The sequence below is a fragment of the Miniopterus natalensis genome, chromosome 22 (assembly GCF_054644295.1).
Source record: "Miniopterus natalensis isolate mMinNat1 chromosome 22, mMinNat1.hap1, whole genome shotgun sequence".
NCBI lineage: Eukaryota > Metazoa > Chordata > Mammalia > Chiroptera > Miniopteridae > Miniopterus > Miniopterus natalensis.
Window position 1 is genome coordinate 701,460 of NC_142102.1, and position 16,468 is coordinate 717,927.

Below are 16,468 nucleotides of genomic sequence, written 5' to 3' on the forward strand. Positions count from 1 at the left end.
AGCGAGAAAGGTGAACGGAGGCGAGAGTGCACTTGGCCAGGAGACGAGCTGACAGCCTTGGCCAACTTGCGTAAACAGGTGACAATGAAAGTGCCACCGTGCGCAGGGGTGAGGCCCCGCGTCTGCCCGCCGTCCCCTCGGGCGTGAGCACCGGCAGGCTGACCGCCGCTGACCTCCTGCCGACACTCGGGCCGCAGGGCAAGGGCTCAGTAATATTTATGTCCCTGTCAAGCAGGGAACATCTAATTGGATTGCATTCTGTCTGTCTCAGCAACACGGGGCCAGCCCACCGAAAACAAAATCTGAGCTTTCTCTGACCCTGGTGCCCCTCGAGTGCTCCGGTCGCTCCCCGGGGAAGGTGCCGCTTCTGCGAGACACAGCCGGGGCTGGATCCCCCCCCAGGGCACATGCAAGACACACATCAGGGCACCTACAAGAAATAACCGATGAAGGTGTAGATACGTGGAACAGCAAATCCACGTTTCTCTCTCTCTCTGTCTCAGAAACAGCAACTAACTAGAGACCAGTATCCCTGATGAATATAGAAAGTGTCATCTGTGACATTTCCCCTGCACCGCTCCAGTCCCAGTCCGTCAACAAGTCCTGACACTTCTTCCTCCCAAATGACCGTCCGGTTCTGTCCATTCCCTCGGCTCCTCCCTGGGCACTGCGACCACCCGGCAGCCCCCTGCCGCCCGATTCCTCCAGGCCATTGCTGTCCACCAGGCGGCAAAGTCACGGTGCAGGTCCCTGTGCTTGGACGTGGGCTTCACTCCACATCGTCAGGGCCCATCTCCTTAGGATACCGGCTCTGGACACCCACACCCGCCCTCCCCGGCCCAGGCAAAGCCACCACCTCGCCCCCCTTCCAGCCACAGCTACAAAGGACCTAGAGAGGTCTTTCCTGCCTCGCCTCAGCCTAATGGCCCTTTTATCACTGTCACCTGGGTCCTTTACCTTCTGGGATTTAATGCCAACAGGAAACGACATCTCCTACCTGTGTATTTAATAGCGTCTGTTTATTGACCTCATTAATATTGCTGGAAGCACTGCGGAAAAAGCTCAGATTCTACTGGGAAAAAAATAAGTTTAATAATAAAAATTAGATTAACAATGTTGATTAGTTTCTTGTTGGATGGCCACTGAAATATTTATAGTTTATTTAATTATTCATACTTTTAGAAGGCCTTTTAAAAATAATCACCCCTATTTAAAGATTGTAGGGGGCCCTGGCCGGGTAGCTCCATTGGTTGAGTACCTATCGTCCTGACAGGTCAAGGTTGTGGGTTCGATCCCCAGTCAGGCCACATACAAGAAATAACCAATGATGCGTAAGTAGGTGGAACAACAAATCCGTGTTTCTCTCTCTCTGTCTCAGAAACAGCAACAACAAAAACCTACAGACCAATACCCCTGATGAATACAGAAGACTTGTAACGAAATATTAGGAAACAACTCAAGAGCATAGTCAAAGGGTCCTACACCATGACCCAGTGGGATTTCTTCCAGGGATGCTAGGATAAGTCAGCGTTACAAATAAAACAAATGTGATCGCCGTAGTAATAAAATAAAGAAGTCAAACTCCCAGATGGACAGCATGTGTGGGTGAGATGACCAACTTCAGCACACCAGGAGGCCGCCCACTTTACGCCAGGTGAAGGGAGAGGACTTTTCAGCAGCCCTGGGACCCTGACTCGGCCCCCTGCTGTCTCCCGATGGCCCGGAGGGAGGTGCAGGCTGGGGAGGCTGTGGGGCTGAGCAGATTTCCTGCCTCTGAGCAACCTCAGGGGGATGCAGACATGCCAACCGCAGGTGCATGGAACAGCACCCAAAAATGCAACATTGTATCCTCCGGGAAAATGTGTCTGTGGACCGGGTGCTTGGGCCTGATACTGTAGCCAACCTGTAGCCTGTTTTCCTAAATGTGAGTGGGCGCGGCGCCACCTGGTGGACACTATTTTCACTGGTGCTGGCGGAACGCACAGCCAGGCTTCTGAGTTCCGTTGAAACAGGTGCTGGCGGGTGAGCCTGGGCCTTTGGGCTTAATTCATAGGCGGATTCCCGTGAATTTGTTTTCACCTATTTCCCCCGCCTCATCTATGAACAGGAGTAATAATGGGACCTCATCCTTATGCTGTTTTGAGGATAAGATTATATTTGTAAAGTGTCAGGCACATCATAAAAGCCACAAAGTTGTTGAAAAATAATTCGTGGACCAGGTCAGGTGGTTCTTTCCATGTGACATCACTGAGGGCCTGGACCTTCTTTTTGTGCAGCTGGGGCTTGGGGCCAAGACCCGAGCCAGCAGCTGCCTGGGCGTCCCATGGAAATGTCCTCATTTGTTCCCCTCAAGTATAATTTGTTAGCCAAACACAGATGTGAATCTTTAGAAGACTGGCAGAAACCTAAGCACTGAATGCGTCGTGCAAGAGAACTTTCCTAGGTCTCCCTTTTCAATCCCGCAAACTAAGTCTGAGCAGTGAGGCGGCCCCAAGGTAAGTAAAGGCCGCCCTGCCCAGCTGTTGTGGCTCAGCGGTTGAGAGCCAACCCGTGCACCGATAGGTCGATGGTTTAACTCCGGGTCGGGACACATGCCCGGGCTGTGGGCTCGATCCACTGGGCATTGGGCAGGAGGCAGCTGATCTATGTTGATGTCTCTCTCATCAATGTTTCGCTCTCTCTCCCTCTCCCTTCCTCTCTCTCTAAGATCAATAAAAACATATTTAAAAGAAAAGACGTCTCATTCATCCCATTCTTCCACCAATGCGCAGTCCGTTCCTTCTGAGGGTCAGCCCAGGGGCCAGGCATGTTACACTGACCACAGGGAACTAACTGCCCAGAATCCCGCCTATCAACACACGGTCCCTTTCTGAAGAAGCTCAAGTTCAACTGGGAGATTTCAAATGCAGCTCAGCAAACGCTCAGAGCCAGACCACCTGGGTGCTGCAGGGCACCGAGGACCCAGAGCTGGGTCAGGGTGACAGCGGGTGGCAGAGCTGGAGACTTCAGAAGACTTCTTGAAGTCTGGGAGGGAGCAGGAAGCTGTGTCTGAGGCGGAGGAAGAGGCCAGAGCCGCGGGCCTGGGCCCCGCACGCAGGGACAAAGGCCATTCTCAGGTGGTTGTGCAAGACTCATTTACTAGAAATCCCGGAGAGAAACTGTCACACGTGCTCCTTCCCCAGAGACGGGTCCTTAGTCACATCTCATGGAGAAAACCGGGCTGCCGCTTCCTTCCCCGTTTCCCGCAGTGCCAGGGGGACGTCACAGGCCATCGCCCTGCCGGGAGCCCGAGGGGAATCGCTACAGCTCTTCTAGGAAACAACTCGGGAAGGCGGGCGGAGAGCCTCATCTTTTGACCAGTTCCTGGAATTTATTCAAAGATATAATTTTTTTGCTTGAATGATGATGCTGTTTATCAGAGAAAAAATGGAAATGACATGAGGGTGTTTTTGTTAATCCTCAGCGGAGGCTATTTCTTCCATTGATTTTTAGAGAAAGTAGAAGGAAGGGAGGGAGAGGGAAACATGGATGAGAGAGACACGTCGACTGGTGGCCTCCCGCAGGCGCCCTGGCCAGGAATTGAACCTGTGACCTTTTGGTGCGGGAGGGGGGGGGGGCGGTGTTGGCTCTAACCACTGAGCTCACTGGTCAGGGCAGGAAAGTTGAGTTTTTGTGGGAGACTCTAACAGGATGTTCACGTGATGGAATGCAACGGGTCACAAATTCCAGAACAGCGTGTGACGACGGGGGAAAGGCCTGCAATGCATTTTAAATGATAAAGCTGCTTATAAAACAGTTTTCAGAGGACGGGGCCACACGGCAACTCTAGGAGAGCACGTGTGGATGCACACAGACAGACACGCGTCCGCAGTCCACAGGGGCCCGCCCAGGGACACACCCGACCGTTAGCACCGATTCCCTGAGGTCTGCTGTTACCATAACCGTATTTCGTACTTGGCAATTTTCCACGTTTTACACATTAAAAAAAATAATAATTTAGATTCTTGTCATTAAAATGAATATTATCTTTAAAAACGGCAAACCTTAGCCAATCTATCTGTTGGTGTTGTTTTTAACTAGACACTGGTGCGTGGATACACGGTGATAAATACAGATAAAGACACAGATGCTGATAGGTGTATACACTCACAGGCACATACTAGTGCCTAGTTAGAAATTTCCATTTACAGCCCGGCCGGGCGTGGCTCAGCGGTTGAGCGTCGACCCAGGATCCAGGCGATCGGGGTTCGATTCCCGGTCAGGGCACAGGCCCGGGGTTTCGGGCTCGATCCCCAGTCGGGGGCGTGCAGGAGGCGGCCGATCAATGACTCATCATTGATGTTTCTCTCTCTCCCTCTCCTTTCCTCTCTCTGAAATCAATAAAGATATATCTAAAAAAAAAAAATAAAAATTTCCATTTACATACTTATAATTTATTTCAAATGTATTACTCAAGAGTCAATCATGTATAAATATATATATATATATAATTTCTTGCAAGTAAGTTACTGATTACCCTGCAAACCTATACGGAACTGTAACTTCCAGAGGCTCTCAGCCAAGGATTGCACAAAAGTGCTCCTATGGCGCCCCCCACGGGCCACTCACGGAATAAGTGCCTGTGCCACCGGCTTTCACAACCAGACGAAATTAAAAAGCAACAAAGACAAAAATAACAAAAGGTGCCCCTAAGAGATTCGAGTTAAACCGACCGAGGCCTCCTGGCGACTAAATGACAGAGTCCCGCCTTGAGCTTAAGCCGTTCACAGCCGCGTTTCCCACGAATGATGCAAGTCCGCAGGGCGTGGAAACAATCACACCAGGGTGCCCGTCTCCGGACAGAGCGCCGGGGACACAGCCCGGTGCCCACGCGGGGCGCGGGCTCATCTCAGCGGGGCCTCGGGTCTGAACCCAGGTTTGCAGGCGGCTTGACGCGAACAGTGTCAGGAGACGTGTTCTGTTTCTCCGGGTGCTGGCGTCCGAGGGACACCCTGATGCCACCTTCCTGCCTCGCGGGGAGGGACGGTCCGTGGGCACGACCGGCTTTATGAGGCTGGACGGGGTGAGCCCACCGCCCCACAGAAAGCCGGGGCCCTGGCCGGGTGGCCCAGTTGGTCTGGATACCCCAAGGTTGCGGGTTCGATCCTCAGTCAGGGCGCAGACAAGAATTAACCAGTGATGCATCAGTAAATGGAGCAGCAGATCCACCTGCCCCCCCAGGGCTGAGCCGGGCACCCACGGTGGTGGGCGAGGTGCCCGCTGCTGCGTCCTGTTACCAACCATCACCGCCTCCGCCAACTCAGTGGATACAAGTGCTGTGAAACCACAGCTCCACTCCACAGCTCCACTCATGACACCTTCCAGTGGAACCGTCTCCGCCCGGCGAACGCGGTGTGACGGGAGGAAGCCTCGGTGCCCACGGTGCCCGCGCGTTCCCTGGGCGCCAAGAAGGAAACTCCCGCCCACAGGGGACGCGGCTCTCCCCGCTGCTCCTGGCGCTGCCCCCACAGGCCTCGCCCCCCACTGTCCCGCATTAGGACACCCCCGAGCTGCGCCCCGCCCTCTGCCCCCCATTATAACCCTGCCCACCGCGCGCTGCGCCGCCCCGGGGTCCCATCCGCGCGCCTTCAGGCCCCGCGCTCCCCGCACGGTGTAGAGCAGCGAGCCCGCCCCGCACCCCGCGCCCCACACCCGCTCACTGCACAGTGTAGAGCAGCCAGCTCGCCCCGCACACCGCACTCCGCACCCCGCATCCGGCGCCCGCACCCCGCGCACCGCATGGTGTAGAGCAGCGAGCCCGTCCCGCACCTCACACCTCGCACCCGACACCCCGCACCCCGCCTCCCGCACCCGCGCACCGCATGGTGTAGAGCAGCGAGCTCACCCCGCACCCCACACCCCGCACCCGACACCCCGCACCCCGCGCCCCGCCTCCCGCACCCCGCCTCCCACACCGCATGGTGTAGAGCAGCGAGCCCGTCCCGCACCTCACACCCCGCACCCGCGCCCCGCACCCCGCCTCCCGCCCCTCGCGCCCCGCACCGCATGGTGTAGAGCAGCGAGCCGTCGTCCTCCAGCCGCAGCAGCTTGTTGGGCGTGGTCATGTTGTGCGCGATGGACTTCTTGCCGTTGTGGAAGAAGGTGTCGGGCGTCCAGATCTTGCTGGCGAGCAGGTTGTTGAGCGGCAGGCGCTGCATCGGGCCCTGGAAGCGCAGCCGCTCGTCCTTCCAGCTTTGCCGGAAGAACACGTCGATGGTGTACTCCTGCCGGCCAGAGGGGGCGCCCGTGAGCGCCGGCCGCGGGGGGGGGGGGGGGGGGGGGGCGGGGCGCGCGGGGCGGGGGCGCGCGGGGGGCGCGCCTACCATCTCGGTGTCGGACACGGGGCCGAAGCTGGTCACGTAGATGTCCGTCCTCACCTGCGTGATGCGCTCTGAAAGACACGGGGCTGCCTGGGCGCGCGCCTGCGGGCCGGGCTCCGCACCAACCGCTCGCTTGGGGGCTTTTAGAATGTGTCTGCTAAATCTGGGGGGGCCTGACGAACCCCAGATGGAGCCAGGTGCTCCCCCCGGGACACAGCGCCCGTCCTGTGGGGCAGGGGCAGGGCGCGTGGCCTGGGCAGGTTGCTTCCCTGGTAAACCTGGAAAACGCGCCCAGCCTCGCCCCCAAAGAAAGCCAGCTGAGGATGGGGGAGCAGCCCGGGAGGAACTTCCCTCTAAACTGCACCCCAGGGTGCTGTCCAGAGAAAGAAGCCAGAGAGGACAGAGGCCCAGGGTGCGGCCTGGCCCCGAAAGGCTCGGGAGGGACACGGGACTCTGCGCCTTGTGTGGCACGTGGAATTGTTGGAAATGTCCATCACGGGAAACCACTATTTCCATTAAATGCTCGGAAACCTGAGCATCTACGTTCTTTTTTACAGGCAAAAGGAAAGAAACCATTGTTTGTAGAGTGGATCTTGGAAAATATATGGAGTTAGTATGATGCTATCTTTTAAATGCCGTCTTTTAAAGGTTAAAAGGGTGGCCCGGCAGGCGTGGCTCAGTGGTTGAGCGTCTTGACCCAAGAACCAAGAGGGGTACCGGCTGGATTCCTGGTCAGGGCACATGCCTGGGTTCCAGGTGGGGTCCCCAGTGGGGGGCACGCAGGAGGCAGCCCATGGATGTTTCTCTCTCATTGATGTTTCTCTCTCTCCCTCTCCCTTCCTCTCTCTCTCAAATTAATAAAACCATATTTTTAAAAAAAATTATGGAGCATGCCCAGCCGGGCGTGGCTCAGCGGTTGAGCGTCAACCTGGGATCCAGGCGATCGGGGTTCGATTCCCGGTCAGGGCACAGGCCCGGGTTGCGGGCTCGATCAATGACTCTCTCATCATTGATGTTTCTATCTCTCTCTCCCTCTCCTTTCCTCTCTCTGAAATCAATAAAGATATATTAAAAAAAAAAATTATGGATTATAACAAAGCCATTAAAACAGCTAATGAGAGTGGAGGCACATGTATGTGTTCCCTGGATGCAGGGAGCCCTGTCACCCCTTGTGGTGGGGAATGGGGACCACATCCCGGGCACACTACAGCCCACCAGGAATGCCCCCCACTGCTGGAGGCACCATCACGGAGTCAGGTTCCCCGAGTTTCTCTCCCAGGCCCTCGCTGCAGGAGACAGATACGCCCATGGTGTGTATTTGCATGTGCACAGACATCTGTGTGTTTTCAGTGCCTGTCTCCCCACGGAGGTGCAAGCCCCAGCGGGCCACCCTTGGGCTCTGGAACCCTCCGGGTCCCCCCTTGCAGGACTGTGACTCGAGCTGGTGAGTGAGACGGGGTCCCGTGCCAGGAGCCTGAGGCATCTCTAATGCTGTGATCCTGTGGGCACGTTCCAAGGGGCAGACGCTGCAGGACATGGAGGCCCAGGGACATCACTCGGAGGGTGAGGCAAGGTGGCGTCTGGGAGCCTGTGTGGACTTTTCTTTGCCAAAAATGCAGAGAATGGCAATTCATGCTTTCAGTGTTAAAAATGCAAATATGTGCCCTGCCCGGGGGGATCACCAAAAAAAAAGCTGCAGGTTGGATTCCCCTAGGTTGTGGGTCTGATCCCCTGTGGGAGTGCTTAGGGGAGGCAACTGATTGATGTTTCTCTCACCCATTGGTGTTTCTCTCTTTCTCTCCCACCCCCTCTCTCTCAAATCCATTTTAAAAAATGCAAATAGCCCGGCCGGGCCTGGCTCAGCAGTTGAGCGTTGACCTAGGATGCAGGCGATTGGGGTTCGATTCCCGGTCAGGGCACATGCCCAAGTTGTGGGCTCGATCAATGACTCATCACTGATGTTTCTATCTGTCTCTCTCCCCCCTCCTTTCCTCTCTCTGAAATCAATAAAGATATTTTAAAAAAATAAATAAAAATAAAAATAAAAAAATGCAAGTAATGGAGAATTAAACTTTTTGCTCTGAGAATGTAGTTGTTGCTGGAGGTTCTCTAACTTCCCTAGTGGAGCAAGTTCACACGCACCACACGTCAATCCGCTAGAGCCAAGGGCCTCACGCATGCCCAGAAATGCACACGATGCTCAGCCTGAACTTAAGCTGCGCCGATCAGGCCCCACGAACACGCTATACTATTGTTACCAACTCCCATGGAGTCAAAGTACTACTAGGATTACGGCTCCGGTGAAAATATTAAACGTCACGTAAAAAGGTGTCAAAACGGCGTGGAACCGTGGGTTTCTGAAAGTGACCTGCGCAGACACGAGAGCGCGATGTTGGTTATAAAATGTTTCTTAGCATCGGGTGATCTCAGCTGTAGTGACACCTAAGAACCGGTCCCTCCTCAAGTCAACCAAATGGACATCGGAATTGTCTGGGGGAAGGGAGCTGGCAGGGCCCCTTCCCCAGCTTCTTGCGCCCTGGAGATGATGAGGCCCCAGCAGGGAGCGGCACTCACCCCCGAGCCCCGGCCGCAGCCTGTTGTCGTAGCCATCCAAGAGCCCGTCCAAGATCCGGGTGAAGATGGTGATGTTGTCATCCTTTACCGAGCCGGCTGGCATCTGCGAAAAGCTTTTGCACAGAGAAACAAAAAGGGTTCGAACTTGTATTAATTACTTCTGATAGATTCTTCTCAAGAGAAAGAAACAGGGAGTGAGTTGTCCGGGAGGGAGGGCACGATCGCCTCCCCCAGCACCGAGGGGACTGTTCTGCAGAGATCAGCCTTAATTCCTGAGCGTCCGGAGAGTGCTGACTCCGGGCTGTTCATCCATCAGCCCAACGGGATGGCCCGGTTCCAACCCTCCCTGATTCAGAAACCCTGAGTCATCAAATCGTTAGTGGGGTGTGGAGGGGACCTTTAAAAATCTTACGTGAGCCCTGGCTGGTGTGACTCAGTCGCTTCAGCTCTGTCCTGAGCACCAAAAGGTCAGGGCGCAGGCTCGATCCCCAGTCGGGGGCATGCAGGAGGCAGCCGATGGATGCTTCTCTCTCGCATCGATGTTTCTCTCTCTCCCTCTCCCTTCCTCTAAAATCAATAAAAACATTTTAAAAATTAAAAAAAAAAAACCATCTTAAATGAGTTGAAAGATCAGACTGATGTGCCCACATGTGACTGTACCTCTAGCTGGGAGCATCTGTGCTGTGGGCACTACGCCTGGGCCACAGCAAATGGTGACAGAAATGATGGAGTCTGTGAAATCGCTCCCGACCCCCACCCGGCACATGCAGCTCAGGCCACAGCACGGGACCCGGGGCCATGGACGGTGAGGCCCAGTCTCAAAGCCCTGGCTGGGTTTTACTCCCTACCACCTACCATCAGAAACTCAAAGGCACAGTGCTCTGTGTGACCCCATGTGTTGGACATACGATAAAACCCAAACACGAGTGGACTGAGCCCTGGCCCGTGTTGCTCAGTGGTCATGGTTAGAGCGTCAGCCCGAGCACTGAAGGGTCACTTGTTCGATTCCGGGTCAAGGGCACGTACCTGGGTTTCAGGTTCGACCCCCGGCCCAGCTCAGGGCACGTGGGGGGCGCACCCACTGATGTTTCTCTCACATCGATGTTTCTCTCTCTCTCCTCCCTCCCTTCCTTCCACACTCTCTAAAAATCAATGAAAAAAAATATCCTCAAGTGAAGATTAACAACAGCAACCAAAAAAGGGGGCTGAACCTTCCAGAAATAAGAACAGTCGCCCAGCCGGGCAGGGCTCAGCGGATGAGCATTGACCTAGGATCCAGGAGATCTGGGTTCGAATGCCGGTCAGGGCACAAGCCCCAGTTGCAGGGTCCTCGATCCCCAGCAGGGGGCGAGCAGGAGGCAGCTGATCAATGACTCTCATCATTGATGTTTCTCTCTCTCCCACTCTCTGAAATCAATAAAAATATATTTAAAAAAAAACCCAAAACAAGAAGAGTTGCTTTGCCCAATCCCATCCGGTTAGGCCACAAAGGCGGAGGGGGATGAGAAACTGCCCTGGGCAGATCCGGACGGTCTGGGGAAGTGACTCGAAGAGAAAGGAAATGACCGTCTACAGGAGGGTGACACACGGAAATACCACGGACCCCACCGCAGGCTCCCGCAGCTGCTCCCGGACGGGCCGACAGAAACGGGCTCGGAATCATCAAGACCTTGACCGACACACTGGCCTTGGCATCAAGGGGAACTTCCCGGCTCAGAGCCAGCTGCAGGTCCCAAGAAAGTCAGCGCCCTGGGCGGCCGGGGAAAGTGTAGGCGAGTCCCGGAGCCTCCGGCGGGGCTGGCGGGGGGGCCCTGGCTCCGCTTCCCCTGCTTCCTCTCCGTGAATCGGCTGCGAGTTGACAGCCGGCCTCAGGGCCAGACGCTGAGGGCAGAATCGATGTGCGCCCGTCCCTCCCTGTTCTTGGAAACGGGTCCCTGTCATTGATCAACTCCAAACAGATCAATTCCCTTCTGAATGAGAGTGTGGACAGTTCTTTGGATCTAATTTTCACATCCCCATTAGAACACACCCTGGAAGCTCTAACAAGCTCAAATTCAGTCCGGTTAGCACGGGGCCCCCACACAGCCATTTCCTCTGCGACTTAGCTGTTAAAGATATTCAGTCCCGCCCTGGCCAGTGTTGCTAAGTGGTCAGAGCGTCCGCCCGAGCACCAAAGGATCTTGGGTTCGATTTCTGCTCAAGGGCACGTATCTGGGTTTCAGGTTTGATCCCTGGCCCCGGTTGGGGCGCCTGTGGGAGGCAACCAATTGACGTGTCTCCCTCACATCATGTCTCTGTCTCTGTCTCTCCCTCTCCCCACCCTTCCCTCCTTTCTATTCTTCTTAAAAACAATAACAACCAAAAAAAAATGGAAAAAATATCCTTGGATGAATATTAACAACCAAAAACCCACATTAAGTTCCCTTTCCTCTGAGATCCACTGCAGAATTGGAAGAACTCGGCCTCGCAGACCCTCCGCCGGGGCCCGGGGCCTTGCCACTGTCCTCCCAGTTTGTAAAGGGAAGACAGAGCGACGTTCCGGACTTGCCCAGCGAGTCACTGTGGGTCACCCCAAATCTGGCGTCCCTGTCCCCTTCCCGCGGTGTTGACGGCTTCCCCATTGGGTTGTCCCATCCTGGGCCACGGGGACCTGTCCCGTATCTGGAAGGTCCTCCCTGGCCCTGTAACTCAGAACAAGGCCGAGAGCACGCACAGCCGGAGAAAAGCACGTCGCTTACACGCGGCGTCAGCCGGGGCCGGGGCCAAGGCCCTGGGGAGACGCTGCCGGTGAACGGTGGTCGTAATTCACAAAACCGTGCTGTACGCTCCAGAGGAAAAAAGAGAATAGGCCTTAAACAGTCTCACCACAAAAAGGGAACCGTGATGCTCTGGCCGGGTGGCCCAGTGGGTTGGCCTGTTGCCCGTGAACCAAGAGGTTGCAGGTTCGATGCCCGGTCAGGGCACATGCCCAGGGTGTGGATTTGAGTCCCTGTCGGGGTGTGTACAGGACACAACAGGCCCATGTTTCTCTCTCTCTCTCTCTCTCTCTCAAATCAGTGAAAAACATACCCTCTAGTGAGAATTAAAAAAATAATAATATTGTCCGGCCGGGCGTGGCTCAGCGGTTGAGCGTCGACCCAGGATCCGGGTGACTGGGGTTCGATGCCAGGTCAGGGCACAGGCACGGGTTTCAGGCTCGATCCCCAGCAGGGGGCAAGCAGGAGGCAGCCGATCAGTGACTCTCATCATTGATGTTTCTCTCTCTCCCTCTCCTTTCCTCTCTCTGAAATCAATAAAGATATATTTAAAATAATAATAATTTTTTTAAAAGCCTGTGTTGAGCGGAACCGGGGAGGTCCCTGGCCCTCGGGTCCCTGTGAGCACATGACCTCAAAGCTCCGGGAGACGCCAGGGGCTCGGCTCTTTGGGGGAGTCGATTCTTGTGAGCTGGGACTAGGTCTGTTATTGCGACAATAGTCTAAGACGCTGTCCCTGAAAATGGGCCTCCCTGCCTTCGGGGTCGGTCAGGATGAGTTAACCAGCTGGTTGGAAACGAGAAGCCGTTCCTTAGGGTCAGCGTGTGTCGTCCACCAAACACGTCACACTCGGTCCACGCGCACAGGCCCCGCATGCTCAGACGCCGGCGGTCCCCCCGACCCGCGGTCTCGCTTTCGCGGACTCAGCTGCCCACGGTCCACTGCGTTCCGAGTGTGTTACATGGAAAATCCCAGAGAGAAGCAGCTCATACGTCCTAAGCTGCAGGCTGCTGCGAGTAACCTGAAGCCTCCCGGAGCCCCGCTCCGCGCCGTCTGGGGGGGGCTCTCCGCTGGGGCTCCCCATCCGGGCTCGGTACCCGCCCCACCCGCCAGTCCCTCAGTGGCGCCCCGGTGATCAGGCCGACGGTCGCAGCCTCGCAGTGCCTGTGCTCCGGTCACCCTGACTGTACTTAACAACGGTCCCCAAGGGCAAGAGGAGAGATGCCGGCCGTCGGGAACCGGGAAAGGGAAGCCGCAGGGGGCCGGCTTCCTCCCAGGGAAACGGCCAAGCGTCTCAGCTTAACAGGGACAGAAAAATCACACACCGAGGTGGCCGAGGCCCACGGTGGGAGGGGATCTCCTCGCCACGAAACTGTGGAGGAAGCAGGACGGTGCTAGTTTTGCTATCACCCTTCAAACTGCAAAAAGCCACAGCCACGGCGTGTGCCGAGTGCTGAGTGGAGACGGAAAAGGCCCCGGGGTTGCGGGAGGGAGACAGGAGAGGAAACAGGCTCTGCCAGAGAGCACTGCGCCTGCCCGAAGACCTCGGCAAGGGATCCCCTGAAACCGAGGGGGACACCGAGCCGGTAGCCGCGGCCAAGGGACGGTCACACAGATTCAGGGACAGGTTGGGACCGAGAAACAAAAACCGGCGGCGAGGCCACGTCTGCTGAGGAAGGAGCTGCGGCCACATTTCCGGCAGAACTGATGACCCCGATTGGGGTTCGGTGGTACCTGGGGCTCCCGGCATCCCCCGGGGGGCTCGGACGCCTGCGTTATGCTCCGGGAAAGGAGCCATAAAGGAAACACAGAACCAACCATCCAGTGAAAACCAGACATCTTCGTTTTCCGCACTCCGTCGTCTGAATGTCGGTCCACGCGAAAGACACGAGGTCTTCGTCTCGGACCGTGAACGGTTTCCAATGACTTTTGTTTGGAAATAAGGCCACCGAGCTCCCGATGCCAGGCTGAGGAAGGAAGGCCGTGGCTGGACACAGGCGGGCAGGGGCGGTGTTCACAGAGACGGAAAGACCGCCCTGTGCAGAGGCCCTGGCTGCGTGGCTCCGCGGCTAGAGCATCTCTGGCCCGAGCACGGAAGGGTCTTGGGTTCGATTCCCGGTCAAGGGCATGCACCTGGGTTGCAGGTTGGATTCCAGACCCTGGTCAGAGCACATGCAGGAGGCAACCTCTCTCACATGGATGTATCTCTCTCTCTCTCCCCTCCCTCATTCCACGCTCTCTAAACTTCAATGGGAAAAATATCCTCGGGAGCCCGCAACCTAGGATCCAGGAGATCGCGGTTCGATTCCCGGGCGGGGCTCAGGCCGGGGTTGCGGGCTCGATCCCCAGCAGGGGGCGTGCGGGAGGCAGCCGATCAATGACTCTCATCATTGATGTTTCTCTCTCTCTCTCTGAAATAAAAATATATATCCTGGGGTGAACAAAAGAAACAAAACGCTCTGCGCTGGCCCCTTCCAGGACGTGGAGTCCGGGGTCACTGAGAAAGTTCTGAGGAGGAGGAACGGGGAACGGGGAGCCCCTGAAATCTGGCCCATGAGTGGGCTGATTTTTTTTTTTTAAATATGTCTTCATTGATTTCAGAGAGAGGAAAGGAGAGGGAGAGAGAGAGATAGAAACATCAATGATGAGAGAGTCATTGATCGAGCCCGCAACCCGGGCCTGTGCCCTGACCGGGAATCGAACCCCGATCGCCTGGATCCTAGGTCGACGCTCAGCCGCTGAGCCACGCCCGGCTGGGCATGAGTGGGTTGATTTCACCAGCACAGCGTTGAAGAGAAGCCAACTGGGGTGTCCTCGGAGAGGGTCAGTTCTTGCAATTATGCAAATTCCCCACCTGTCCCTGTGGTCCGATGTCTCCAAGGCGCGGGGTCTGGGATGCTTCCATTACCTCCTCCTGCCTTCGAGGCCCCAGAGCCTTAGCTACAGCTAATCCAGGAGGAATGGGCACAAGTACTTTTAAGGTCCCCAAGGGACCGTCCTGTGCAGCCAGGGTGGAAAGTGACTGTTCCAGGCCTGCCTGAGCTGGAAACAGAGCAACCCCCAGAGTGACCGCCGAGAGCATCTCTCCTCCCTCACTCCTGCCCCAAGAGGCCTCATGACCGGCGCGGCGCCTATTTCAGCAGCTCAGCTATAGAAATGCCTCTTGGATGGTCCCCGTGTCCCTGGTATTGCGGGGACTGCTGGGGAGACAAAGATGACAAGGACAACGTTCCCAACCTCAAGGACACGGCTGTCCTCAAGGACTCGGCGGTGCTCGCAGGCGACGTTCGGCAGGACACGGGAGCTGGAGGACACCATGCAACTGATACTCAAGACGTTCTGGGCACCCAGGCACAGAGCGAGCTGCGTCCGGGGCCGGGGAGCAGACACGGCCACCGACCGGAGTTTGCAAGCGTGAAGGTCAGGTCTCGGGCCAAAGAAAGGGGCGCTGTGAGCAGTGGCCCGAAAGGCAAACAGCGACGTTCGCAGAGGGCCTGGAAGAACGTCAGGGAGAAGAGCGGCGTGTGCCACCGGAGCGATGGCACGCGTCACAGCGTGAAGGACTTGGCGCGGGATCCGCCCTGCAGGTGCGCGCCTTGGAGACCAAGCAGGGGGCACTTTCTGTCCTTGCTGCCCTCCGGGAACTTGGCAGGGGCAAGACTGCAGGCACAGAGGCCCGTTACTCAGGTGGTGGCCGAGGAGAGAGGCAGGACCGATGGCCATCGGCCGGGCTTCTGACTTGGGGGGAGGAGTCTGAACACAGCCGGACAGGGGATCCCAGGGAAGCCACCTCCAGAGCCAGCCAGTGGCCCGCGGAGGGTTAACCCCGAGGCAGATTCCACCGGCTACTTGGAAGGGGACTGAGCAGCGAGTTGTATCGTTAGTCCCATCTTTGTCGATGTGATTAATCATCACTCACGGATATTGTTCCCATTGATATTTATTATTTTATTTTATATTTTATTTTATTTTATTTTTTAAATGTATCTTTATTGATTTCAGGGAGAGGAAAGGAGAGAGAGAGATAGAAACATCAATGATGAGAGGGTCATTGATCAAGCCCGCACCCCGGGCCTGTGCCCTGACCGGGACTCAAACCCCGATCGCCTGGATCCTAGGTCGACGCTCAACCACTGAGCCACGCCTGACCGGGTTTCATTGATTTTTAGAGAGAATGGAAGGGAGGGAGGGAGAGAAACATTGATCGATTGCCTCCCGCATGAGCCCTGACTGGGGTCAGGGATCCAACCTGCAACCCAGGTTCGTGCCCTTGACCTGGAATCGAACCCACGACCCTTTGGTCTGCAGGCCGACGCTGTGACCGCTGAGCCACACCAGCCAGGCTAATCTTTCTCTTTGAGGAACTGCACGGACTTTATTCCCACGTAACTCTATCCGTTTATCTGTTAGTATTATTAGTATTATGGATATAACGGGCTGTAGGTTCCAACTAATTAAGGTGGAATTTACCAAGCGATGCCTGGTGATGTCTCCTTACTCCACTATTTTAAAGTTCGACGGTTATGTCATCGCTTCTGGGGAGGAAAAACCTCCGGAGGATTGTCCCAGCCCAATGTGCCCTGAACCCAATTAGCGATGCATTTCTTTGTCAAGCTCTCTCGGTGGACAGCCCTGTTTGATTTACATAATTGGGATCCATAATGGCAATTTCAGGCCATTTTAATGCGAACTTACTTCGGGAATCGAACCGGGTTGGTTTTAAGTGGCAGCGTCTCTGTCTTCCTGAACTGCGTTTCCTTCTGCGTTCTCTCCCCGTAT

The 16,468-nt window shown here is 55.9% G+C and overlaps 2 protein-coding genes across 2 annotated transcripts in view; one reads left to right on the forward strand and one right to left on the reverse strand.

The window, feature by feature from the left end:
* Nucleotides 1–16,468, reverse strand: part of GABRA5 (gamma-aminobutyric acid type A receptor subunit alpha5) — a 50,943-nt gene that overhangs the window by 24,916 nt on the left and 9,559 nt on the right. Inside the window, exons 3-5 of the mRNA XM_087829197.1 lie at nucleotides 8,934–9,046; nucleotides 6,363–6,430; nucleotides 6,043–6,263 (exon numbers count right to left, since the gene is read on the reverse strand). Of these exons, the coding sequence (XP_087685323.1) occupies nucleotides 6,043–6,263; nucleotides 6,363–6,430; nucleotides 8,934–9,046 (402 nt within the window). The remainder of the gene's footprint in view (nucleotides 1–6,042; nucleotides 6,264–6,362; nucleotides 6,431–8,933; nucleotides 9,047–16,468) is intronic.
* The window catches only part of GABRB3 (gamma-aminobutyric acid type A receptor subunit beta3), a 185,065-nt gene that overhangs the window by 19,417 nt on the left and 149,180 nt on the right, over nucleotides 1–16,468 (forward strand). The window lies entirely within an intron of this gene.